Below are 27,787 nucleotides of genomic sequence, written 5' to 3'. Positions count from 1 at the left end.
TATACATTCCTTCCCAAATTCCGTCATTTTTTCTTTCACACAGTCATCATCTAATTCTAGTGGTAAGTTAAACACTCTTACCGTTTTTCTTTCCCTCCCCGCATCACTCAAAAGCACTTTTACACTTTCACCATTATCATAACAAAAGTTTGTTTCCGGACCACATTTCTATAATATTCGAGTCATTATTGCTTCTCTGATACATTTTACAAAAACACGTCGAAAATGCGTAGGTATTTGTATTCCCAAGATCTCGTCTACGTGGAGTTGAAATTGTCCATGTATAAAGTCATGAATTTCTCGCGCCGACGGCCTCGGTGCACCGAACGCAAAACGTATCTGGATGGTATTTTGTCTAATGATATTCATCTTTTTACTATTCTAAAGTACTTTTCCAATTCTACTTACTCGCCAGCCAACTGCACCAGACGCCACAAGCAACACGCACACGACACTCCCGCTCGTTGTTTCCTGTAGGCAACTTTACACTGACCTTCACGGAGCAACTAGTTTCCGAGTCCGCTCTCTCTGAAGGCTTCCACGGAACTCCCCCCGACTGAGCCACCGCGGCCACAACGAGAGAAGAGATTCTCAAAACGTACTGTTACAATAAGTCAAGTAAAGTAGACGAATAAATAATACCATTTTTGTTTTGGGTCATAACTAAATAAAGAAGTAAAAATTTAAGATTTTGCACTGATATGTACAGAGACATGTTAAGTGTAATGTGGCATATATCTTGTTTACTAGAAGATAGACACTTAGCATCAAATTAAACAAAAGTAAGAAAAAGCAAATGTTTACATTTGGGAAAGGGTTGACACAATACTTTGTGCTTAACTGTGTAAAAAATAAAATATAAGTCCTAAATTTTATCTTTGTACACCAAAATAAGGGCAATATATTGACAAACTAATACACTTGTGAAACAATTGTATTGACAATTGTCAAATATACCCTGTTAGATAGCAATGAGGGACATAACAGCAGAAACTGTTCCAACAGCCAAGATGGGTCTAATGAGACATGAAACTATTTGCAGACATCCCAAACATACACTTAGCCTGAATATCCTTCACACATTCTTGACACAGGGCACACTGTGCCCACTGCTCACATTGATGATACCATTCCATATTTAACACCCCTTCGGTATTCCATACTTGTCGATCCGCCATGTTGTTTTTGCCTTCCCCGCAGCAGCTACCATTCTTCAAGAGATACTTCAACACCTCCACCTATTGATAGCTCCAAGTGTGCGCATTTCAACACCAGCACACACATTCATGGCACACACATGCACTTCGACTACATGCATACCTGGAAAACCATTTTCCACAGCCGAAAACAATTTTTCTTGTGCATTAATCAGCAAACATGTCCAGGTTTCACCAAAGCAGTCTCACAAATAACGTCCGGCTACTAAGATGGGGTTTATCAGCTTTTTGCCAGATATCGACACATATTATACATTGGAATTCCATATTTATCACCCTATACCATATCTGTCTACTTTCCTGTACAGGTAAAAGCACTACACAAAGTCAACCCTAAATTCACTCCGTACTCTGAGCTTGTATCTGAGTTTAAGATCGAAGAAATTGAAGAAAGGTTTCATCTAAATTTGATGTGCACGCTATATAAAATTGTAAATAACTAAATAGACCCTATGGGGTTAGTATCTGCATTATAATATCGTGTACCTCAAATGAGAACCAGACCGAAACACGGGTTGTTTCGTGAACCAAAATCTAGAACATTTTTTTTTAAAGATATCTCCGATGTGTAAAAATTATAATGAAGTGGTAGCAAATGATCCAAGCGTTGATATGAACAGAATTTAACTTCAATCATTCAAAGAGCCTTACTGGATCAGTGGAGAAAGGAGTGAGGGGTTCGTCTGTATAGTAATTAGTAAAACAAATTACGATATGCACAAATAAAATGCACAAAATGTATGTAATGCACAAATATAATGCACAAAATGTGTGCATGCCTCAATGGAACAATGTTCTGTGGCATCATTTCTTTATTAAATAAACAAATAATGTCCAATTAACAGTGTATGATAAGTGAGCACTCCCACATGTAGGCAAGGGCAGTCACATCTAGAGCGTATTGGTACAGTCGCCGGCAATAATAATAGGATATCTAGAACCTGAAATACTGTTATGCATAATGTTATGTGCGTTGGCTAAAACTACGGCGGTGGCAGAATTTGCCATTGAAAATTTGCTCTAAAAATCCCCTTATCGCCGTACAGTTAGGCAACACACACAACGCCTTGCAGGGAAGCTAGTTTTTCAGGATCTAGATCCTCCATTATTATTGCGGGTGACTGTACACACACACACACACAATAATAATAACTGTGAGCGAGTTACTTTTTTGAACAAGGTAATTGTAAATTAACTTCCGAAGATGAAAGATAGGATCTCTTGACGTCATACTCTATCCCGGGAATCTCTGGAGCAAGGTCCTACCATAGATGCTATGGAGAAACCATGACGAAGCGAATGCTGACGATACAAATAGTTCAAATTTTCACCAGAAGGTGGAAATGTGGCGCTGAAATAACAACAACCAAAAATCGTGAAATGAAAAACTTGCCAGTACAAAAGTGTTAAATATGCGCGCTCTCAACGTGAATAACTGTTTGGAAGAGTAAGACAGCAGGATGTTGTGCACTGTGCACCATATTTTAGCGCCACATTTCCACCTGATGGTGAAAATTTGAACTTTTGTTTTCACGTTAGCGTTCGCTTTCCATAGCTCTATACTAAGTTTCACCGTAACACGATATTTGGAAAGGGCTCGGAGTAGAAAACTTTAATTACAACCACCTGCACCATTAGTAATAAAGTAAATATTTAGAAATAAGTTTGCAATATTTTTCTTGTTTTACAGGAAAAAATCGACTGCGATGGTCGCCTGAGGATGGTGGATACGAGATGCATGTTATCAGTGCTATAAGCGAGTGGACATACATGTTCGCACAATGCCTATGGATTGCAACTTACACGAAGCAAATCACACGTCTGCATATTCAAAAACCCCAGGTAAGTCTTGGTTCTCAGTACGATCAAGGTGAGGTGTGACAATTTCGCACCAGGCATGCATTTATTTAAATATCATCCGAAGGGCACTGCTACTAAAGAAAATCCACGCGTAATTTTAGAGTATGAATTTCTCCACATGTTGCAAGTGACAGCGGTTTTAAAAGTTGGTTTGAAAAATATGATGAATAAGTATTTACAGAATCCCATGTATTCCTTACGGCTAAACAAATATGAGTGTCGACTATTTCTAGCGAAAATATAATCTTCAATGGATCATCTACCTGATCATATGTTTATTTTAGCCATCGGAAGTTTGTTATCCCCAATGAAACGAATAAAATGATTCTCTCATAAGCGTAATGCATTTCTCCTTGCCTCCTATGGTCATACTGGCAGTGTTGCCAAACCTAATACACATAAAAGAGCTAAATTCCACCGTAAGTTGTTCTAAGTTGACTTTCAAGGAGCTTGATTTACAAAGGCTGGATAAAGTGCCCATGGTGTGGGGCGCTGCTTTTACCAGTAACTTTAAAGTGATGACAATTTATTCTTAGTTTTCACCGTGGAGATCTCAAGACATGACCCTTCTCAATAATTCACCGATGGTTGTATGAAATCGAAAATAAGGGATTACCGGATAAGAATATTGTCATCTTCCCCTCAGCTAATGGCTATATTAAAGTAGCTGGAGAGGTAAGAGGGGGTGGGAGACGCAGCCAAAATAACAATATCACGTCACGTGCAAAATGTATAGGCATGGCGAAAGTTGGTCTATATGGGCGGGAGCCAGTGATGGCATCATGGTGGGGCAGGGGGTGGATGCCACAGTTAACAACCAAACGCGTGCACGAAAGAGCCAGATCTGGCCCCAAAAGAGCTAAGTTGGCAACAGTACTCCCAGCTCAAGACTACTAGAAGGAAAGGCTGGGGTCAGACACGCCTCTTTTCGCGACTGCCGCGGGTGTGACGTCATTGGGCGGACAAAACCCAGCTGAGTCTTTACCCCATACGGAAAGAAACGTGGAAAGGCTGATCTGTTTTGTTCTTTTCGCTCCTTTTTTCTTGTATTTCTCGATTGTTGGGTTCAGGGTGCGAAATCCTGGAGGGGACGAGGGGGATTTTCCCCCACCAACAATCTTGGCCACAAAAAAAAAAAACACCAAAAATGTCCCGGGGGAAAGAGTTTTTGTTATAACAATGAAAAGATAAGCAATTACTTTAAATTTCAAATATACTTTACTAAGAATAATATTGAAAACACACACAAATTAGTGTAGTTGTGAGTGTTGAATGCTTTCTGTCTCAAGAGATCATTAACAAATCTACATCAATACGCACAGTAAAAGTAAAACAAGAATGCAAAACATTAATAACTATGAAATCTAATTGATTTATATTAACATAGTGCACAAACTAAACAAAAACTTACACATAATAAAACCACTTCAACTGCCATAATTTATTAACATCTTTAACCGGTTAGTAAAGAAATTAGTTAGCTGCTTTACACTATCTGATATGTATGAAAGTAACAAATTAATTTCTAATTAATAATCACAATAATTATTTTAATTGAGTAATTTATTTTTACTTTTAATAACATTACAAATATGTACATCGTATAATTCACACATATGTTTGTGGGGAGGGGGGTTGTAGGTTACGAACTTTCTCCCCCTCACCAGTTTTCAATGATTTCGCACCCTGGTGGGTTGTGAGGTGTTGCAGTTCACATTGCCTTCAGTGAGGTGTTGCGACGTGTCGTGATCTCCGATGAAAAAATAAAAACAGCGGGCGACAATATATAACTGAACACATCGCATCTAACGAGACTTGTTAGTGGATTGCAATACCAGTAGTCTCATTACACAACATCAGGCTACCATACACTTCAAAATACACAACTTGCTATTTATATACGAGTGATGCTTAAATGACAACGTAGTTCAACTTCCGTCCTCCATTGTTCTATTATTTATTCAGTCAAATTTTCATCACAATCCCCCCCCCCCAAAGTTAAGTGGACTCAACCAGCTTTCACATACCCGGCTGTCGGCACCCCTGTTCGACATTCCACTGATTATATATACGTATAAGTATATAAAGTGACCCTCGACTTTCTTCAGTTCTATGTCTCAAGTTTTCGTTCAGTGAAAAGTTTTTTAAAGTGTGTGTTACATAATACACACGGAACTTCCTCACATTCCTCCCTGTGTAGTTCAAAGATTCATAAGACTCAGAATTGTAATCTGAATAAGGAAAATTAATTAAGAAATAAATACCAATAGTCGAAGCAAAGTTACCAAATTTGAAGAAGTTAAGTGAAAACAGCTCCTCTCTCACTCCTAAAAGAGAGCAATAGACGAGATTGTTTTCTTTTACATATTCAACTTATCCATAATTTTGGCTTTCTGCCTTTCTTTATTTAACAAAATTATTTTACGCATTCAACATATATATTTTTCTTTCTGCCCTAACAGAATGCATTACTAGGTGTATTAACCGCAATTTTACATGAAACTAATGTTTCACAGAGGAATGTGACGACTTATCAACTACCGATAAAATGTGTGCGTAAATGGCTGTGTAATCCAACTGTAAGGACATACGTTATGTCGGATCCTAAGTAAGTCTGTGTATTCACTCCCAATTAGCTTCTGGGCATAATTACGGCTCTTTTTTGTTCATAATTACTGCTTTGATTCGGCTGCAAAACCGGAGCGTAGAGCGATCTGTCCGCGCGTGACGTCACGCCTGACGTCAAGGACCACGTGATCAGGTAAGGTCCCAGCCTTCTACTCTACTAGTCTTGCTCCCAGCTGCCTCAGAGAGAAGGACATAGGGGAAATTGTCCCTCTCCCCCTTAACCCTCCGACCGGCTCGTTGGGGGACTTTGTTACCCCACAACCACATTGTCTAGACATTATTAGCGCTACCCTACCTTTCGCTCTTCAATTCTTCCATTGGAGTTCCTGCTACCGACGCAAGAAGGTACCATTCTCCCGATCTCTCGGCCTCGCAAGGAAATGGACGCACAAGAAAAACAACTTATTATTGTATGAGTGCAAAGAAATAAAAGAAAATAAACTTTTGTAAACATTTGTAAGCTGAAGGACACAAATAAAGTATGAAAGAACCTCATTACTTACAAGCGAAAATAAATAAATATCATAAAAATGCTTAAACTCAAAGATACATATGTAGATATTATATAAGAACAGCAACGAATCATTGTACACGAGTGAAGAGAAATAAAGTAATAAATAAAAAAATACACATTTCTAAATTCAAACACACAGATAAAGAATGTAAGAACATGTCTAAATAAATGTATTCAATTATAAATATAAAACAAGCCAATTTTTGAACGAAAAACGGCTTGGGTGAAGAGACTGTGCACCGTGCAGGCTGCAAATTTGAATGTTAACGGTTGGGTCTTTCTCGAGTTAAAACCGGAAGGGTGAGGGGACTTGCAGCCTAAACTGGTAAACCACCTGGAGAGATGACCTTTCATTCAGGGTTCACCTGCGATAAGAGGGAATCCTTTCTCGCAGTAGAGAGGACTGTGAACCGTGCAGCCTGCAAATTTGAATGTTAACGGTTCGGTCCTTTTCGAGTTTAAGTTCGACTGCGATAACAGAAATTGGTTTCGCAACAGTGGCGGTGAGCAATCAAACGATCTAACCGGGGGCTCGTTGTTTCCTGCCTCCAACTTTGGATGCTAACGGACGGGTACCACAGTCAGTTTAGTTTGTGCAGCAAGTTTCATTAACAAATATATTGAAGTGGAAATATTCTGATTAATTAGAATTCTTCGATGTCCGAAATGGAACATGCAAATGAAAATCACATTTGCCAAATAAATTTAATGATATTGGCCAGAAGAAAATAACAGCCATGTTATATTCGGTTACATGGATTTTGCCTGGAAGTCTTCACACCCCACACACAGTCTGTCAGTATCGTACTAAAAATTTGGTGTATTATAAACAGAAAAGAATAACGCCAGTGGCAAACCATGAAATTGTATCGCATGGTACAATAAATAAACAAATATAGATATACTCTCAAGAAGATACAGAGTTTTTGTATGTACATTTTCTTCATGACATACTACGTAGATAATGTTAGAACAATGGTGAATACTTATTAACAATGTACCAATTGAATCATTTTGTCATTTTTACAGGTCATCATCTCCGACATGGAAGAAGTACGAAATTTCCAGAATGGGACGAGTTTCTCTGATCAGAAACCTCATCAACAGTAACTCGGTATAGCCACCTAATTAACAAATATTGTTGAGCATCATCATACACATAAAGACAAACGTTTCTCATTTGCCTGAGAATGAAAGTTTAATTGTTAATTCTTTTGTTGTTCATTGTTGTATTGATTGAGAAATAAATTGTCATATTATATTTTCTTATTATGAAGTTTAATGTTAATTTTTGATTTACAGAGAATCTGGTTAATATGACTTTGGAATGGCTTAATAAAGTGTGAGATAAGTACAATGATGCTGACAATGCATGATTTGGCTGATGTATGTAATAACTGCAATTGGGATTAAGTGCAAAGGTGATAAATCTCGCTTACGTCATCCCTTTCGCGCTATACTCTCTCTCCCTGTTCATATAGTTTACCAACTCCTCATTTCTTCTTTTGTTTTTATTTATATTTTCTTTCTTGTATCTCTCGCTTCCTCCTGTTTCCATTACCTTCTCTCTCATCTCTTTTTCTTTTCTTTCGCTTTCTTCTATCTCTTCTCACTCTTTCTTCTTTCCCCCTTGCATCTTTCAATCCTTTATCTCTTTCTCGTTTCTTTCTATCTTCTTATTTCGTTTCTTTCCATATTTTCTAACATTTCCTTCTCTCTTTTCTCTTAATTCCTTTCCGACTTGTCTATATTTTCTCTCTCTCTGTCTGTCTCTCTCTCTCGTCTCCCCTCTTCTCTCGCTGATCAGATGGAGCTACAACCAGTGGCGTACCCAAAGGAAGTTGGTGGTGGGGGTCATAACCCCGCCTTTGGCTCAGTACTCATAAAAAATTAACTTCCAAGGCAGGAAATGCTGGCAAAATGAGGACTGATTACTAAAAATGTGTCCTTAACCCCCCTGTTTTCGAAAATCATGGGCACGCCACTGCTACAGCCTCTCCCGGAATCTTGAAAAAAATAATTTAAAAAATTCAAATGAAAGTAGTAAGTAATGAACTCGGGAAAAAACCAAGTGGAGAAACCAAACTTTCCTGAAAATAACTCCAGGTAACCATTTTTTTTAACTACTTTTAAAACAAAGCTTAAAAATGGCAATTTACAAATATTTTATGCAGCTGTGTAATATCAACCTATACGATTCCAGTCCTAGCGAAAAAACTATTGCGTACGCTAACGTTCATCCTCGTTGTAGCGATTAGCCAAAAGATGGAGAAAAGTTATACAAAATACAACTACAGAGATTATACAACAGTTCTACAATTAAAATTAAAATGAAGCCAACTTTCTGAGGGTTTTCCGCCGTAGTTCGTCCTTGAATAATGACGTGAGAAAGTACAAGACTCTTGTTGCTTTTTATATTTTTAGCTGAATTTCCATCTTCAGTTTTTAAATCTCCCACGACTGTAATTAGCACGTTTTTCTCAAGCGAAGCTGCGTCATGGTACGTGAACTACTATTGCGTTGTATTGTTCGCCAGGCCCAACAATGCTCCTGTCTACAACAGCGATGGACAACAACAATGGGACAGTGAAGCCAGTGCCTAAGGGTAAGTGGATAAGCAATGAAGCGTTTCGTTTATTTGCTGTATACGTCTTACTTATAGTCTCTCTTGCCTCTTTAGCCTAATCGAGACTGAACCTAAATATTTCTACGGCGGTATAGGCTGGATCCAGGACTAATACTACGCATTCAGTTACTGAACCTATGCTTACATACATGTTGCTGGAAGTTTCCTATGTGACAATTATCAGCACACTACTGTTTTTACATGTAATTTCAAAGCATTGTAATTTTATGATGTCTCTTCTTGTCTGATATATATTATACACTATTGCAATCTGGTAGTGTTAAGCACATTTTTGCAGGGTTTTACCTAAAGCATAGTAATACTGACGCCTTGGAATCAAGAAGTCCCGGGTTCGAACTCGTAGAGATACATGATGGTTCAGATCCCATTTTAAACTGTAGGTTCAGTCCCTATTAGCCTATCTGTGCGCAAGGTGAAAAACAACCTTGGCCTTGTTCATATTTTTGCTTGAAAGCTGCTCTTTGCACTATTTTTTTATTATAATGAAGACATTAGTACTACAAATACAGGTAAACCATACTTCTTTAATAGATGTAAAAAGAAAACTAACTTTTGTTATTAAAACGTGTGCACTTAGCCAATAAACAATATTCGTGTTACTTTAGTCAAATTTCAGGTGTGAACTTGGGCGTTATAAGCAGTGCTTTTAAAAATTCTACCTTTTTCCTATACAGTACTTTCCTACAGCACTCTAGACGGATCACTGTCGCCTTACCATCAAGTGTTCCGGATTAGATGAAGGCACAATGCGCAGTGGTCTGGATTCCACTTTAAACAGAGGTGTACAGGGTGACCACATGTCAATCTTTCTTCAATGTAGCACACCCACGACTGCATTCTTGCAGACTAACGAGGCTCTGGTGTCTGGACACACAGCGAATATAATCATCTGTTGTGTTCTAACCATGTGTGTTGGTGATTATCGTTTCATCATTTTTATCTTATTACCTTTTATCCTTATCCTTACTATGGATATTAAAGATGGCGGCAACTAGTAGAAGTTGCGCTCATCGTCGTCCCGTTTTTCGAGAATTTTCAGTGTTCTCTCTGAGTTTGTCTTTAATCCAGGTGTACTCGTACTAAGACAGCATAATTTATTCAACACCAGGAAGGACAGTAATATACAGTATATAGTGTCCACATTGAACAACATAAACATTACGCCGCGTAAGCTCCTCAGTTCTGACCACGATAGTTTGGACGTGTCCATTTTCATCCCCCCCATATACTAAAAGAGGTCATCGCCACTCGATCCAGAAGAAGCGCCACCTGTGGAACCGGGCGCCGTGGGAGGAGATAAGACGTACCCTCGACTGCTTCCCCTGGGGCCTTTTGGAAGATAGAACAGTCGACGATGCAGGTGAGCTATTTACAGCTGCCATTCATGCAACGGTGAACGACCTTGTCCCTTCGGAAAGAATAGCATCTAGCCGATTTCCAAGTTGGTTCGACTCCGAAGTGCACAATGTATTGGCTAACAAGAATTTAGCCTGCCAACTTTGGAAGAACTTCACTTACAATACTTTCGCTGTTCTTCGACGGCACTCAAAGTACCTTCTCCGAAACAAATGCAAAGAATACATAAACAATATCAATGCAAAAATCCAGGAAAATCCAAAGAACTTCTTCAACCTAATAAACTCGAGAAGAAACAACAGCAGAATTCCTCTTGAAATTACACACAATAGTGAAGGTGCGAAAGGTGGCCGAAGGTCTGAACTCCCAAATGGTTATTTCCACGGTAACTTCTGTCCGCCTTCCCCATTGCAACGTTGCCAAACGTAATATCAGTCTGTTCTTCCTCTCTAACAAAGCTTGCCACTACAACCGATGAAGTGAGAAGTTTATTGTCGTCTCTCCCAGCTTACCGTGCCCTAGCGCAGGACATTATCAACATCATCTTCCTGAAGAAAACTGCGGAATCCCTTTCTTATCTCCTCTGCATTCTTCTGAATAGATGTTTCTCGGAGGGCGTCTTTCCTCACCGCTTGGAAGCAAGCTAACATCACTTCCATTGAAAAAAGTGGCAACAAAAACCTTGCTTCTTCCTATAGGCCAATCTCGTTACTCTCTCCTCTGTTCATCATTTGTGAAAAAATCATCAAAGACAGGCTATATAATTTTTTTTCTCCGTACCAAGTTCAAATCAACATTGTTTTCTTTCTGGTAGTTCCTGTCTTACGAACCTGTCTGTTTTTCTCTCACATGCTATGAAATGTATTTCAAACAATTCACAACTGGACGTTATATATTTGGATCTAGCCAAAGCTTTCGATACTGTCAGTCATCGTCTTTTTATTCACAAATTATGCAATAGATTCAACATTCATGGTATCTTTCTTAACTTGCTCAAATATTACCTTAGCGATCGCCAACAACGTGTAGTCCTTCCAGGAACTCTATCTAATTTTGTGGAGTACCATAGGGCAGTGTTCTAGGACCCCTCTTGTTCATATTATTCGTCGATGACCTTACCGACCATCTCACAGCCGCCTCACCTTCTTTCTGCAGATGACTGTAAGATTTTCAGAGAAATCTTCACTTACAACGATACTCATCTTCTCCTGAATGACATAACAACTTTTTTTCATGGTGACAGCATGGAAACTTATATTAAATCCTGAAAAATGTACTAATCTCAATCTCACCTTATCTTTCAAAAAGAACCTGTTAAAGTCCTCGTACTCCATCTTTGGCAATAACATGAAAGCAGTATCCTCTCATAAAGACCTAGGCATTGTTTTCAACCAAAAAGTCACATTTCAAGAACATATTACAGGCAGGACAGAAAAGGCTATGCGTCTATTAGGTTTGCTGAATCGTTTCACCGAAGTTAGTGACATCTCAACACTCACCTTGTACTTCAAATCATTCATTTCCCCAATAATAGAATACTGCTCTCCCCTCTGGTCCATGTCATGTCCCAATCAGCTCTCCAGAATCGATTCTGTTCTTAACTTCTTCCTTGCATAGTTCGTTACAGGGTTCATTCATTACGCAATATTTCAACACCACATCTCCTGTCCTTTCTAAACTTACAGACTCCCTATCAGCGCCGTTTACTGAATGATTTTAGGAATCTTTACAAAATTGTCAATGGCAAAATCCGTTGCAACACGCTCCTCCAGGAATTCCACTTTCGAGTGCCTATGCGCTCAACACGCAACACAAATCTATTTTACACAAAAAAGTCCAGACTAGAAATTCAAAAAAGATCGCTCTTCCACAGACTTCTCACTCAATATAACGGCCTCCCATCAAATGCTGATGTATTTTTCACAGAGTACGCCTTTCGGTCAACCATCAGAATATATGTTGCCAAATAATATTTAATTGTGCTATCTTGTCTTCTTTATATTAATATTTTGTCTTATTTTGTTATTTTTCTTTTAGTTCTTTTTTTTATCTCTTCATTGTTACTGATTTCGGTGCAAAATTGCTACGTGCTGTATCTGAAATTTTCTCAATAAATAAATAAATAGTGGGATAAAAACGAATTATGAAGTAGAACAAATGAATTAACTTAAAACTGTATGGCATGTCCCGAATAACTTATATCCAGCATAAACTGAGCTTCAAAACGAGCTTTCACAAGATTTGTTTTCATATTCGTTATTGCCTAGCTACTTGTAATAGATATAATTGGATTAAGTCATTAATATGTATGAGAACTAGAAAACAAGCAAAGTCATCAATACAAAATTTTACCCAAATGCTTTTGAATGAATTCATATTTCAAGAACAAAATTTGAATCTGTATTAACTAAGGTAGAAATAAATAATGTTATGCTTTCACGTACACATTATTTACTTTCATCACTTTCTTCTTTTTAAATTTCAGACGAGCGTTGGAGTAAGTTGTATCTCATCCCACTGTTGCAGTCACTGGTTTTTCCCGTTGGATTTTGTATTACGTAAGTTGTACATTTCATTTACTTTATTTCATCATAAATCAGTGTACTCATTTTCCAAATTTGCCTCCCCGATGGCGCAGTGGTAGCGCAGCCGCCTTTTAAACAAGCGATCCCGGATTCGGTACCCTGTGGAGGCACATAGTGGTTCGGATCCCACTTTAAACTGTACGTCAAGTCCCGATTAGCCTTACTGTGCATAAAGTGGACTTAAACACAAAATTAATCAATCATTTTCCAAATTAAAATCCGTTATTGCAGATACCTTTATGATGACATCTGAACGCAGTGGTATTTGATATGCACCAATTTAAACCTGCAGAACACGAATGTATATGGTGAGTCAATTAGAAATCTTCTCACGCACCAAGCACACGCATAGTGATTTTTTTGCCTGGCTATTCGCCATTCCTGCACCTTTGTCATGCTTGAGAATAAAAAGTAATCGTATGAGATATCAAAGAATGTATATATGATCATTTATGAATATAGCACAGTATTTTTAGTAATTCTTGTGAATAACTTTGCTTCGCTGTACGTAATTCACTTGTATCACTAACAAATTTATGATGATCCTTCTTTTCCATAAAATAGTGCCATACAAATATACATATATGTACACACTCGCACACACATATCTTAAATTCTATTTCAAATAATGTCAATACTAATTATTGTAATTAATTTCAGCTACGCGATTGCAGTCATTGAAGGACACGTTGAACCAATTTTCCCCTACATTAGCGACGCAGGTGCCACGCCACCAGAAAGCTGTTTGTTTTCCTTTGTTTTGAATGTATTCTGCAGTTTAGGTAAGTTAATGTTCTGTAAAAATGTTAATTTCTTCTAAATTGTGAACATATCCTTACTATTTGTCCAGAAACTAAACGATTAGTTAATGATAGTTTTGCAAGCAAACACTCAAATTTGAAAAAGTTTAAGATGAACTAGTGCCGACTGAACGTGCCATTCTCATTTCAAGTTCTGTACCTATTATATTTTTTTTCTGGAGGTTTTATCCAAATAATGGGTGCTGTTTTTTTCTTTGTTAATAGGAATTTCCAGCACAGCAGAAGTCTTTTTAAACCGAAAACAAACAATACTGTAACTAGTGTTAAAGAAAACAAAACAGTACCAAGATTGAATAGAGTTCAATTTCACAATTGAACTTATGCACAATTTTTTTGTAAATGAGTTCTATCTGGTTTGAGATGTTAAACTGATTCGGGAGCATATGGAATTAGGAACTCTGTATGAATGAGAGTCTGGGAATGTTTTCCATGTTCCTTGTCCGGCTACTCTGGGGGCAAGTTCACGTAGTGGGAACGTTTCCGTTAATCATCTTAATAAGAAATACAGCAATGAGGTGTTAGTACACAGTTAATTTCCTCTTCTTTTTCCAGGTGTCATTTTGGTTTATATTCACTACCGCGAGTTGGAGGTATTTCTAAGAACAGCGCACAATCCTCGCTTGAATTTGCAGAATTCTTTAGGTCTCTATGCGGGGTTGGCTCTCTTTTTTTCCATTAATATGGTTGGAATATGTCAATCTACACATGTGCTTGCTACACACATCTTGTTTGCCGCCGTTGGGTTTTCAGCGGGTGATATTTACATGTTGATTCAGGCAAGTAATTTTTCCATTTGTTCTATTATTTCATCGCTTTATTTATATCTACCCTAGTTTCTTCACTTCATAGTTTGCTTCCTCTTTGCCAATCTTTATTTCCAATCTTCTTTATTTACATTCCCCCATATTGCCTTCCTGTTATATTTAAACCTATTTTTATTTTGTTTTTAAGCTTCTTTCTAGTTTTGTTTTAAATCTTTTTAGAAATGTCTCTTTTATTTATGTAAATTTCATTTCCTACCCATTTTTATTCAACATGCAAAGGTTTGTCTTTTTTGTCAGAGCTATCGGTTCAACATTCTTTCCGTGTAAGATTTACATGAACGCTACAAATTAATGACATTTGGTGCAGTAGTAGCTAAGATAGTAATAAAAACCATTTTAAACTATTGACTAGTTCACGTTATTGTGATTTTAATGAATAATGCATGAAGACATATATGAGTAAGATATTCCTTTACTCTTCACATGTGAATTACTCCTGAAATCAAAACTGTGATTCCACCATATCTACAACTATTCTCCGTTCGCTGTAAGAGTGAAGTCAATGTAAACAAATTCACGTGGTTTTTGAGAAATCGTATTGGTTATTCGAATGACAGTTCGGTATGAATCATACGCGTAGGAATACAGTGCATGTAGTAAAGCCTACCTACTGTACATAAGTTGTGCAACCTTATATTATGAGCTTTACAGCCACGACCAATACATTTAAGAACAAGCTAATATCAGAAATATCAAAGAGGAAAGGAACAATTTCTCGGAATTCACGTGGTTATGCTTACATGAAATTGTAAAGAAATACTTACTGGCAAACTATTTCTTGAAGACAAGTGTTAGTAGTGTTCAGGATTAATGAAATTACTTATGAGCTGAAGCTCGCTGATTGACATAGTATCAAATCAAGTGATCTCGATGGACCATTGAGCAAGATTATATTTAACTTGGAAGTCCCGCCGTTTTTATACTGTCTGCTATAATCTCGTATAATTTTAATTCGCTTCAGACTAACACATGGAACAAATTTTAATAAATGACAATAATATTTATTAATTACTTTAATTATACTGACATGCATTTCATTATTAAATATAGTCTGTAGCACGAAAAAATATCTATTTTCAAATTTACATATTCCCTTCTACTTCCATTCACTTTTCTTCCCAGGCATCTCAAATTCCACGACCAGTCGAGAAGTTGTGAACTTTGTTGATATACATCTATTTTGTTTCTAATGATAGGAAGTTGCTCAAGGACATAACACAACTTCACAGAGGATAAACTGGCTGTGGCTGGACTCACAGAGACGCCAGAGCCTCGTTAGCAATTACCAACGGGTGTAACACGTGAAAGGGAGTGTGAGTTTAGAGTGCACTTGATGTCAGACTTGGCTCATACCTAGATTGAATACACTAAGAATCCAAAGTATAAAAATATTCAACTTAATTGGTGTACTTTAACATAAGAATCAACGAAACTAATGTTGCGTAATTCTTATTTCTTTTAGGTGGTTTTCGACTACTCATTGGGTCCTAAATACGTCACAAAATTCACTGCCAATTTGAGAACTGTGTTTGCAACGATATCAACAGTTTCAATGATTATCACATTTGTTACTGCAATGAAATCTCTCAGTAAATTCAAAGGTAAGTGGTCAATGTCCGCACGAAAAAACACATACGAATATGTAGGAAAAACCGAAGAGCATTTGTTGAGTTTTGGGTTCTTTCAGTTCTTCCGTAATCCAGAAAATGAAGTTAAGAATAAGACAGTATTTGTAACACAAACAAAAGTGTATAATTCCGGAACACAGTAACAGAACAAGTACAACAACTTACATATTGGTATAAATGAAAGAAGTCTCGTCACGAAGAACGGCTATGACTTTTTAGACATACATGACAGGAACAATGCACAGACTGATAACGAACAACATTTAATAACCAGGTCTGGCGTTCAAGTTCAATCAGCATACGACACTCTCCCCCCTTCGGCTGAAGAGACTCCCGTTTCATGGAGTTTGCCCATAGCGGTCAGGCGGTCGTCTTGGTCTCTGTGGTCTCCTAACCGGTTGATTGTTGCAGGTCGCATTTGGATGTTCCACTAGATCTTCAGTAGCAGGTACTGGGAGATAGTCCTCCTCTCTAACAAGTATTGGGTTGTTTCCGCGCGGTCGACTTTGATTTCGGACAAAGGTGTCTTCTCCAACCTTGTCGGGATACCTCTTGATCTTCGTGAGATGAACAACAATCAGTTCATTATCTACAATCACCTTCGCCATCTTCCGGCCTATCAATTTAACAATTTCTCCGAATTTGTACTTGGACCCATGGCTGAATTGTTTCTTGTGACGTTCCACAAGTACCTTTTCCCCGGCATAAACGGAACGGGACTAATAGGCTGATTCTTGGAACCATTTGACGTGTCAAAAGCGGAAATATCTGTTCTTGGCCGAAACTTAAGCAAACGTTCTGCTGGACTATATCCGTGCACTGGAGTATTCCTTAATCTGCCTAAAAGCTCAAGAACGAACTTGTCCATCTCTCTCAACGTGATGCATGAACGATTTGAAAAGTTCTTTTCTAGTAAGTTCTTCACCACCCCAACATTCCTTTCAGCTAGACCATTTGATTGGGGGGTGTACGGAGCTGAGTGAAGAAGCTTGATATTCCTCTTTGAGCAATAGGAGTTGAGCTCTGAAGATGCAAATGGTTGGCCATTGTCTGTAAAATAGGTTTTCGGATATCCAAAATGAAGAAAATTCATCTAAATAAGCAATCATGGTGTCATATTGCATATTCATCACTCTCCATACAGATATCCAATGAGAATAAACGTCAACCAGCAACAGGAAATTCATGTCTGAGAAATGGAAGAAATCAAAATGAACACGATCAAAAGGCTGCGATGCAATAGGCCACGTTTCGAATGCGGTACCCGGTACGTTGGGCCTGTTATTGTATCGCAAACATGTGTCACACAAAGACGTAACCCTCTCAATATCTTCGTTCATCGTGTTCCAGAAAAACGATGAACGAGCTATTTCCTTCATTTTGCATGTTCCCTGGTGGAATTTGTGCAACAGAGTTAGGACACTTTGGATACAAGATTCAGGTACGACCAGTCTTTCGCCCACGAAAATACATCCCTTCTGTATGTGGACATCATATCGCCTGTCGAATATTTTTCTGAGAGGATGACCTTTTGTTCTCCCGATGAATTGTGGCCATCTCCCTTGAACATATTCGAAGACTTTAGAAAGCTCAGGATCACGTTGTGATTCCAGCGAAATGCGCGTCAACACCGAAGATTCAATAAGATTAAGGACAACCGGCTCAGCTGTCAACTGACTTGCGAAATCATCATAATAATCATGAACTGGATCATCTGCAACACAAATTCTAGACAGTGCATCAGCCAACTCAACATGAGGCGTGTAAACAGTTTTGAAGTCATATTCTTCCAATACTAACTTCCATCTGTTGATTCTGCTGATGGCTAAAGCAGGCAGGTTACTTCTAGGATCCAGCAGGTGAGATAAAGGTTTCGGGTCGGTGAACGCAACAAAATGTCGTCCAATGAGATACTTGTGAAAGTATTTGACTCCACGGACTAATGCAAGTGATTCCCTTTCTAATTGAGTGTAGTTCCTTTCCGCAGCGGATAGAGTACCGGCCATACACATGATAGGCTTTAGCACTCCGTTTATCTTGTGCATTATGGCTGCTCCCGTAGCGGTAGGAGATGCATCCGACATGAGGTATAAGTCTTTGTAAGGATCATATACAGTACGTACTAAGTCCTTAGATAGCAGATCCTTGACATCCTGGAATTCTTTCTGATGAACATCTGTCCATGACCAGCGCACCCCATTCTTCAACAAATCATAAAACACAGTCAGCTAGGTTTGGCAGGTACGAAGCGTAATACGTGACCATACCGAGAAATGACTTCAATTCGCCAACATTAGTGGGTGGCTTACACTGAATTATTTTATCAATGTTTTCTTTCAGAGGACGAATTCCCTCCTGTGAAAGAGAATGGCCCAGATACTTCACATTTTGCACAAAGAACACATACTTTTGTTCATTTATGCGGACGCCATAATCGGAGAAAAGATTCAGCACATTTCGTGCGTTATCATTGCACTCCTCAAGAGTAAGTCCTCCTACTAAAATGTCGTCTTGGAAAATGGAAACCTTGTCTACACCCATCAATATCTGCTCCATCGTGGCTTGGAAAATGGCACTGGCTGAGTTTACTCCGAAGGGAAGCTTCAACTGTCTGAATAACCCGAATTCCGTGTTGAAGACAAGGACCTTCTGAGCCTGTAGAGATAGGCGTAACTGAAGGTAAGCCCTTTGAAGGTCAAATGAAACGAACCAACTGCAACCAACCATCTTGTTGAAAAGGTCCTAAGTTGCGGATTTACAGTGTTCTTGTAGGACACATATAGCCTTAATTCACCGTTTTTCTTACGAACAACAAGAGGAGAAGCCCACGATGATGATTTGATCGGTTCAATGACTCCGTCACTAACCAACTTCTGTAATTCATCCTTGACTGGTTCCTTAAGCGAGTACGGCACGTCGCAATATCTCTTGAACACTGGTGTAGCGTCGTCTTTCCATGACAAGTCTATCTCGAAGCGCTTGATCGACTTGGACATGTCACCATCAAAAGGTATAGGAAAATCTTTCCTTAGATTCGCAACCAGTTCCTTTTATTGCTGATGATTCAACAGTAGTTGCAACCATCTGAGGAACATGTGAAACAAAAATGTTTCGCCATTCAGGCATGAAAATATCAATCCAAGACAAACCCATAATCGCTCGATTCAATTTTGTCTTTACAACAATCATATCTAAGTTATGTTTTATTCCTTGAAATACAACTTCAATGTTAACTTTTCCTAAAACACCAAGATTATTACCATTTGCTGCTTTCAAGATGATAGGAAAATTGTGTATAGTGCAACCTCGCAATGAAGAATCAAATTGTCTACTATCAATTAAAGTATAAACAGAACCTGTATCCACTAGGAATGGAATTTTAGAATTGTTGACTTGTAATTCGATAAACAACGATCCCTGTGTATGCCAAACAGATTCACTTTCTTCAGAAACGAAAGTAGTGAAAATTTCTGGACACTGAGCGTTACGTTCGATACCAGCGGCCCTGTAATCAACAAATTCGTTCTTAGATTTTTCTTCTTGAATATCTGCAAATTTGTGATCTATGGGAATGCACGGCACATTAAAATCTGAAAAATCAATGGATGATTCTCGGATTATATGTTTGAAATTGCTGTGATTGTTTGGTACAATCGTCGGTTTTGAATTAGCTGAAACATTGATAGATCTTTCATTGATACGTGTGTTAAGCACAATGTTTGTGCTAGAAACCAATTTGTTTTTGCTAGAATTGTTATATTCTCTCTTCTTGCAGGCTGTCAAGAAATGATTTTTCTTTTTACAATATCTGCAAGTAGCCCCGAAAGCTGGGCATTTCCCGTTAGGATGAAAAGAATTACAATTATCACACGGTTCACCAGAATCATTGTTTGATTTGTTACCAATATTCCTTGTATCAGGTCTATTTTGTCTGATGTTCATTCGAAGATTGCCCTTGTACCTGTTTTGGATTTGCGAAGTGAATTCAGTCGGGGTTTCAGAATGTTCCACAGTATTCTTTGAGCGACTTTGGTTAACAATTCCCTCATTTAATTCTAGATCGTTGAGATACATGGCCGTATCTATTGCCTTTTTCAAGGTCAAATCTGGATCTGATAACAGTCTATTTCTAACGCGCACACTTCTCATACCAAGAATAAATACGTCGCGACACATTGAATCAATGAGATCACCAAAATCACATTTTGAGGCTTGCTCTTTGATTTGCACAATGAAATCAGGAATGCTTTGATTATCTTTCTGTTTAATAAGAAAAAAACTTATGCCTTTCAAGTACGAGATTCTTCTTGGGCTCATAATGACAGATCAATGTTTGTTGAATTTGAGCAAGACTGAGCTCTGATATTGATTTAGGTTGTATGAGATTGTATAAATCAGCATACGTTCTGTGCCCTATTGCTGCTAATAGAACATGTTTAGCCTTATCATCGGTAATGTCTGAAGCTTTGCAGAAATACTCGAATCTATTTATTTATTAACCAATCACCTATAACAGAGCGAATGCTCCAATTACAATAGGCTATATACAGTGTAGTTTACATAAATATATAATACATGATGCAAACACATAGTAATTATTACACAAAACATTAGATAAATATGAATACAAAAAGTTATACAAATACAAAAGTTACACAAATACAAAAAATTACATACATATACATATTACAAATTTTGAACAGAGGAGAAAACTAAAGGACAGAAGAAACAAAACATAAACAAGTAACAAACTATAAAAGCTTGAGAAGAATAAAGAAATTATACGAATAGCACTATTTAAATAGGAAACAGGAATAATCAATACAAAGCAAAAGTTCAAATTTGAATTCGTTTATATGTATACAAAATTTGGAAAGCTATAAATTGTAATTGAGACTATAAATAAATCACTCTAGAATTAGATCTGTTTTATTTGTATATTATATCTAATATGTTGTTTAAACTATATAGATAGTTTTTAATATTAAAAGCAAAATCCAAATCAATTCCATTCGGGACAATATTATTATGTTTACTTAATAATCTAATGATTGGAGAATTTTGATGGAATTTTGTGTTTGATTTATTGCAGTAAAATGGTTGTCTTACTCTTAATACCTTATAATTGACGTTAAAGTTTATCAGCTGTATAAGATTTTCACACTCAAGTATACCATTGACAAGTTTGTATAGGAATATATGGTCAGCCGTTTCGCGTCTTCGTTGAAGTGTATCACATGAGAATTCATTTAGTAATTTAATATAGGAGATGCGATCTGCATATGAAGATCTCTTGTATTTTTTGTAGTAAATATGTCGTAAAAATTTGTTCTGAATTTTTTCAATTTTATTGATATGGCATGAGATATATGGGTTCCATACCGTACTCCCGTACTCTAATTTTGCTCGTACAAGATTATTAAATAAATATACTAAAGAGTTGATATTAAATAAATCTTTGGAGTTTCTTAAAACAAAGCCAAGCATTTTATAAGAGTCGTTAACTACTTTTTCAATATGAGTATCAAAGGTGAGTTTGTTGTTTAACCATATTCCTAAATCCTTGGTAATGCTTTTTCTACTTAAAGAATTACTGTTAATTATATATTTGTGAGTGTATCTCATATGTCGTCGAGCAAAAGAAAGTACAAAGCATTTATTGACATTAAAAGAAAGCTTATTTGTTTGTGACCAAACGCAACATTTATTTAAATCGGATTGGAGAGCTAGACAGTCAGTCTCATGATTTACTCTCTTGTATATTTTTACATCATCGGCAAACAATAAGCACTTGGAGTATTTAATTGTTCGTGGTAAGTCATTAATATATAATAGAAAAAATAAAGGGCCCAAATTTGAACCCTGTGGTACGCCAGAGTGCACAATAAACGGAAAAGAGGTTACCTGATTATATGTTACAAATTGGGTTCGATTACTTAAATAGGAAGCTACTAGTTTTAATAAACTTATGGAAAAGCCAAAGTTTGATAATTTCTGAAGCAAAATTGAATGGTCTAATTTGTCAAAAGCTTTGGCAAAATCAATATATATTACATCTACTGGGGATCCCTCATTAAATGAGTCAAAAACAAATTGGGTTAATGTGATCAAGTTAGTTGTAGTACTTCTGTTCGGGTAAAACCCATGTTGCTCTGTAGTTATAAATGGTTTGACATGGTTAAATATTTTTTTATAAATAATTTGTTCAAATATCTTAGACGGAGCGGATATAAGAGATATAGGTCGATAGTTTTTTACATCACAAGCATTACCAGATTTAAAAATGGGGATTACTTTACTAATTTTCCAAATATCGGGAAATATTTGGGTTTTTAATATCTGATTAAATATATGACAAAGTGGTATGCGTAATACGTCAGCGCAAGCTTTAAATATATAAGTAGGAATTTGATCCGCACCACTAGATTTACTCGATTTTAATTTTTTTACAGATTCGTTATAATCATCATTAGTTACTGAGTGAATGTTAAGACAATGAGTTACTTCAGTATAGGAAGGTTCAGGAATTGAATATGATGAGGGAGAAGAGGAATACACACTGTTAAAATACTTAGCATAGGAATCGGCAATTTCCTTGCTGGACTCAAGATTTTGGGCTTCATAAGTCATTTGTTTCTGTTTACTTAAATTTCTCTTTTTGTTTTTAATGAAATTCCAAAACATCTTTGAGTTATCAGTGATATTTTCTTCAACATTTCTCAAATAAGACTTGTATGCTTTACTTATCATACTCTTTAAATTCCTACGTGTCTCTATAAACATAATGTTGTTATAATAGGATAAGTTCTTCCTTTTCCTATAATATTCTTTGTTCTTTAAAGTTCTTATTATTTCAGATGTGAACCAGCTTGGATATGATCTTTTATATCTTTTCCTTTTAGGGACATACCTACTTATAACTGCATCTAGTAATGAGTAGAATTGTGATAATGCAATATTTGGATTATGATATTTAATTATTTGATCCCAATTTACTTTCTCCAGGTCCTTATATAGGCCAAGAAAATTCGCTTTTGAATAATTATAAGTGGGTACGCCACTGATCTTTTCTCTGAATTTTATAAAAGAATTTACAATTTCGACAATCAATGCAGGGTGATGGTAATCTTCAGGTACAATCGTATCAGTAGATCTAATGACATTAATATTAGTTAAATTAGTTAATACTAAATCTAAGGTTCTTCCATTGCCATTCCTAATACTATTGGAAGAATGGAGATTAAACATAGAAAGAAAATTTGCTAATGCTAAACAAATACGATCACCTTCCAGTAGATCATAATCTGGACCAGTTACAAGAGGTAGATTAAAATCACCAATAAGTATAATATTATAAGGGTTGAAATTAATGACATCTTCAAATTTTACAAAAAAATCATCATAAGTTTCAATTTTTGAATTTGGTGGAAAATATACTGAGACAATAATGTAAACATTTCCGTCTATTACAACCTTAATACAAACCACTTGTACGTTGTCAATGTTAAATTCAATTTGTTGAGCACGGAAGCAATTTAAGATAGCTATTAATGAACCACCCCCATTTCTATAATTTCTGTCTTGACGAAAAACAAGGTATTTATCATCTATAAATTCGCTGTCAAAAATACTATTATTTAACCAAGTTTCAGTTAACAATATAAAGTCGTAGTTGGCGGTTAATATGCTCCTGTATACTTGATCTAATTTAGTTCTAATTCCTCTTACATTTTGATAATATATTGAAAAATAGTTATTGGTTTCGGTCATACCTTTACTTCAAGTTGAGAACATCATTTATTGAGTTTAGTATATGAACCACCGAATCATTTGTTTTCATTCTTAACTTAACACTACCAGATATTGTTATGAATACGCCTCCTCCTCTCTTATTTTCTAACCTGTCATGTCGGAACACATTATAGTTATCATCAAACAATTCATTACTGTATACACCACTATTTAACCAAGTTTCAGTAATAACAATTATATCGTAGCTATTCACAATATTATTTACGTAAAACTCTTGTGTTTTTGTATTTAGACCTCTAACATTTAGATAGTAAATGGAAATGTCATTTGGGGAAGCCATTTAAAGTCATGCCAATTTAGTAATATCTTCAATTGTCTTTAAAACAAAAACATTTCTGTCGCCTTCTCTTTTTCTTAGTTTAATCGTACCTGAACTGTCGACCCACAAGAATGCATAATTTTTCTCTCGTTTTATTTTTCTTGCTTGACCATATATGGTCTTACGAAGTGGTGTTAAGCTTTCGTTAATATATACACTGTCATTACCAGAAAATCCTACATGGATACAATTAAGATTCCTTTTAACCTTACGTTTTTGTACAAATTTCTCTTTGTCTGCCCGCCTTATAAACTTGACAATAATACCTGCTGATTTTTGATAGGGAAGTTTCCTTAACCTATGGCAAGTGTCTATCATTTCCTTTTCCACTTCCATATCTAGAGCCCGTCCTACATTTTTCACAATCTATCGAAGTATTGTTTAATACTTTCCTGCTCCCTGCAGAATTCAGAAAATTGTGACAAGTTTTGCATTGTGTACAGAGATTCTTACCTCCAACAGACAGCTTGAAGAACAATCACACGAAATATGTAAAATTACGAGAAGTAAGTATCAAATGAAGTTTCCAAGATCCTCGTCGCCATTGTTGAGTTTTGGGTTTTGGGTTCTTTCAGTTCTTCCGTAATCCAGAAAATGGAGTTAAGAATAAGACAGTATTTGTAACACAAACAAAAGTGTATAATTCCGGAACACAGTAACAGAACAAGTACAACAACTTACATATTGGTATAAATGAAAGAAGTCTCGTCACGAAGAACGGCTATGACTTTTTAGACATACATGACAGGAACAATGCACAGACTGATAACGAACAACATTTAATAACCAGGTCTGGCGTTCAAGTTCAATCGGCATACGACAGCATTGAGGTCATTTATGGAGGATGTTGACCGTTAAAATGTCCAATGTATACATATATTTATTGTGCGTGTGTCTGTACATATATGTGTGTGTGCGCGTATATATACAGACACGCTCACGCATGATTTATTGAAAACATTATTGTGTGGATTCAAAGATATTAACGTTAACAATATAAAAATAAGTAGAACAATAAAATACGTTCTTTGAAAGGATACCCTCGTTGATGACTAGTTTCATAAGATGAGATGGTATTCCTCCTGCAATGTTCTATTCCTAATCAATCTCTTAGATCTGTCTATCTATCTATATCTAATATATATATTCTGGAAGTGTAACCTTATTATCTGCTCAACGAATAGATGCATAACGAAAGTTTAGCAATGTTACTGTTATCCACCGAAAATAAAAGCCATATGTGTGTGGAATTTGAGGGGAGGCGTTATTTTCCCCGGAGAATCTTTTAAATAATAATCCTGATCTTACAGTTTATAGAATTGAATTTAAAACACTAGTAATAACCCATACCCTTTGGAAATAATTATGTACTTTGTGTTGTTCTACAGGAAAGAATCGGCTCCAATGGTCGCCTGAGGATGAAGAATATGAGATGCACGTTGCAAGTGCTGTAAGCGAGTGGATTTGCCTTTTCTCGTTTTGCCTATGGGTTGCAACTTTCTGCAAGCAATTTGGATCCCTGCGTCTTCAGAGGCTTCAGGTAAGTCTTCATATATCTCCCCAAATGACTGACTGTGAGTAACATGGCATTGCTATACTTCAGCCTGTCCAATAAATGCCCATTTGCTTATAATAACGTAAGAGTGTAACTGATGCTAAATAAAATGGTTTGTTAGTCGACTTCTTCCGTGGCGTAGTGGTTAGCACAGGGCGCTACGGCGCCAGGGACCCCGGGGTCGAATCCCGGCCCGAGCATTGGTGTTCTTTGTGAGTGTTCCTTCAACAATTTCATAATATCGTCACTCATTTTGATCATCACGATTAGCCAAAAGTTACAGACAAGTGATGTAAAATAGGCCATAGCATCCAATCGAAATGGTTAGTAGAACTAGACCCCAAAATGGCAGCTAAAAAGGCACTAAGAGTGTATAAAATAGGCAAGATAATAGGCACTAAAAGTAAGGAAAGCAGTATAATAGGTATACTCTTACAATATTGTGCCCTCTAACATTATCGGTGGTAATTTCATAATGCATACACAGGATTGTAGTCATGACACTTTGAGTTATAACGATTCCATTTACATTCAGTACGATCACTACATCCTTGTCCGTGACTGGAACTATATAATATATAGTGGTATAAGTATTTATTTAAAGAGAACTTTATTTTGTATTTACACATAATTTTATCATTTTTAAAACAGAAATATATTTACAATTATATGTTTCAACCTCAAATAGAAAAGATTCTTACAAAGTTGTTTGTTAAATGTAAAATTTCCACCGATACCAACAAACTTAAGAATAAAATTACATACTCGTTAACACTTAAAAATACATTTTATTATCTTTGTTACAGTTCAACATGTCTTGTCAAGAGGTCGAGCAAAATTTTAAAAATGGAATTTCTGATCATAAATTACATCAACAGTAACTGTCATCTTTGTTAACAACCCCGACCTGGAGCATCTCAATACAGGAAGCGTTCTCCACAACTTCGATTCATTTTCTTGTATTTCAGCTGTCATTTCATGATGATGAAAAGTGAGAGCTGAGAGTTTAATTGTCTTGTTTTACATTCTTGTATTAATTTTGAAATAAATTGTCTCAGGAAATGTGTATGTTCAATGTAGAAAAGTAAATGGTATTCTTTCTTACTGAAATTTGCAGTCAATTTTTCACTTCCAGAGGATCAGGGTAATATGTCTTCTAAGCTCTAAATACCTCTCTACTTACATTATTTCCCTAATTCTGGGTTACTATCGCTTCTCTTTCTCTTTACACCTCCCTTATTTTCATTTCTCTCCAGCTTCTTGCATCGCTCGCTTGCCCTTCTAATTCCGTTGCTTTCTTCTCTCTTATTCTCACTTACCCCCCTCTCTCTCTCTCTTTGCTCTTGCTTCTTTCTCACTCACTTACTTCTCTCTTGCGTATATTCTCTCTGTAGCTTTACAGTTGTGTAATCTATGTTCCCCTCTATACCTATCTATTCCTTTCTTAACTCAGTGTTATTATTACTTCACTTTCTCTCTACTTCTATCGAGATTATCTGTTAGTCTCTGTCTTTCTATCGATTATTTTCCTCTCATTCTCTCTCACTTCCTTCTCTCTCATTCTCCTTCGCTCCCCATTTTCTCATTCTATCGATTTCTTCACTCTTACTCTACATACAAGGGAAATATTTCAGTGTGGTTGTACGTTTCCTATTATACGTATCTTTTTATGGCAATTCTGGCTGATTACGGTGAGGAGAATGAGCGACAATTCGTTGAAATTGATTAAGATAACACCCACGTCGAGGCTGGGACTTCAATCGGATGCGCTCGGATACCGAGACGGTGACTTTAAAAGAGTATCCTAATACGGCGGTACTGTAGCATCCGCCTATATTTACTTCCTTGGCACCTCCCAGAGCTGTAGACATAAACGGCTGAATAGATAGACCTGGGAGAAGCTACCTAGGTAGATGCAACGCTCAATATACCGAATTTATCGATGTATCGCAAAGTAATTAAAGTCAATGTGTATTTTTTTTTAATCTTAGTGTAACACGATACGCACTATTTTGATTCTC

General features: G+C 36.7%; 1 protein-coding gene and 1 long non-coding RNA gene across 2 annotated transcripts; both read left to right on the top strand.

Moving 5' to 3' along the window:
* The first annotated feature begins 2,912 nt into the window (after nucleotides 1-2,912).
* On the top strand, nucleotides 2,913-7,402 carry LOC145985960 (uncharacterized). Its single transcript, XR_014441469.1, has 2 exons — nucleotides 2,913-3,059; nucleotides 7,249-7,402. It is a non-coding gene; the product is annotated as an uncharacterized LOC145985960 (long non-coding RNA).
* Nucleotides 7,403-8,690: 1,288 nt separating this feature from the next.
* LOC145985305 (DNA damage-regulated autophagy modulator protein 1-like) lies at nucleotides 8,691-26,828 on the top strand. The gene is made up of 7 exons (XM_083119156.1): nucleotides 8,691-8,824; nucleotides 12,708-12,780; nucleotides 13,468-13,589; nucleotides 14,181-14,404; nucleotides 15,915-16,053; nucleotides 25,600-25,751; nucleotides 26,573-26,828. Exons 1-7 carry the CDS (start codon nucleotides 8,764-8,766, stop codon nucleotides 26,645-26,647), a joined length of 846 nt encoding a protein of 281 aa, XP_082975282.1. The 5' UTR covers nucleotides 8,691-8,763; the 3' UTR covers nucleotides 26,648-26,828.
* The last annotated feature ends 959 nt before the right edge of the window (nucleotides 26,829-27,787 follow it).

Source organism: Lepisma saccharinum, chromosome 3, assembly GCF_977018435.1.
Source record: "Lepisma saccharinum chromosome 3, izLepSacc3.1, whole genome shotgun sequence".
Classification (NCBI taxonomy): domain Eukaryota; kingdom Metazoa; phylum Arthropoda; class Insecta; order Zygentoma; family Lepismatidae; genus Lepisma; species Lepisma saccharinum.
This window is presented reverse-complemented; position numbering and strand designations above follow the sequence as displayed.

Bases quoted from the DNA above. Each gene is read 5' to 3' on its own strand.
- LOC145985305 (XM_083119156.1), top strand. From the start codon at position 8,764: ATGCTCCTGTCTACAACAGCGATGGACAACAACAATGGGACAGTGAAG. The intron at 8,825-12,707 runs GTAAGTGGATAA...TTTAAATTTCAG, and splicing joins AGTGAAGCCAGTGCCTAAGG to ACGAGCGTTGGAGTAAGTTG. The intron at 16,054-25,599 runs GTAAGTGGTCAA...GTTGTTCTACAG, and splicing joins ATCTCTCAGTAAATTCAAAG to GAAAGAATCGGCTCCAATGG.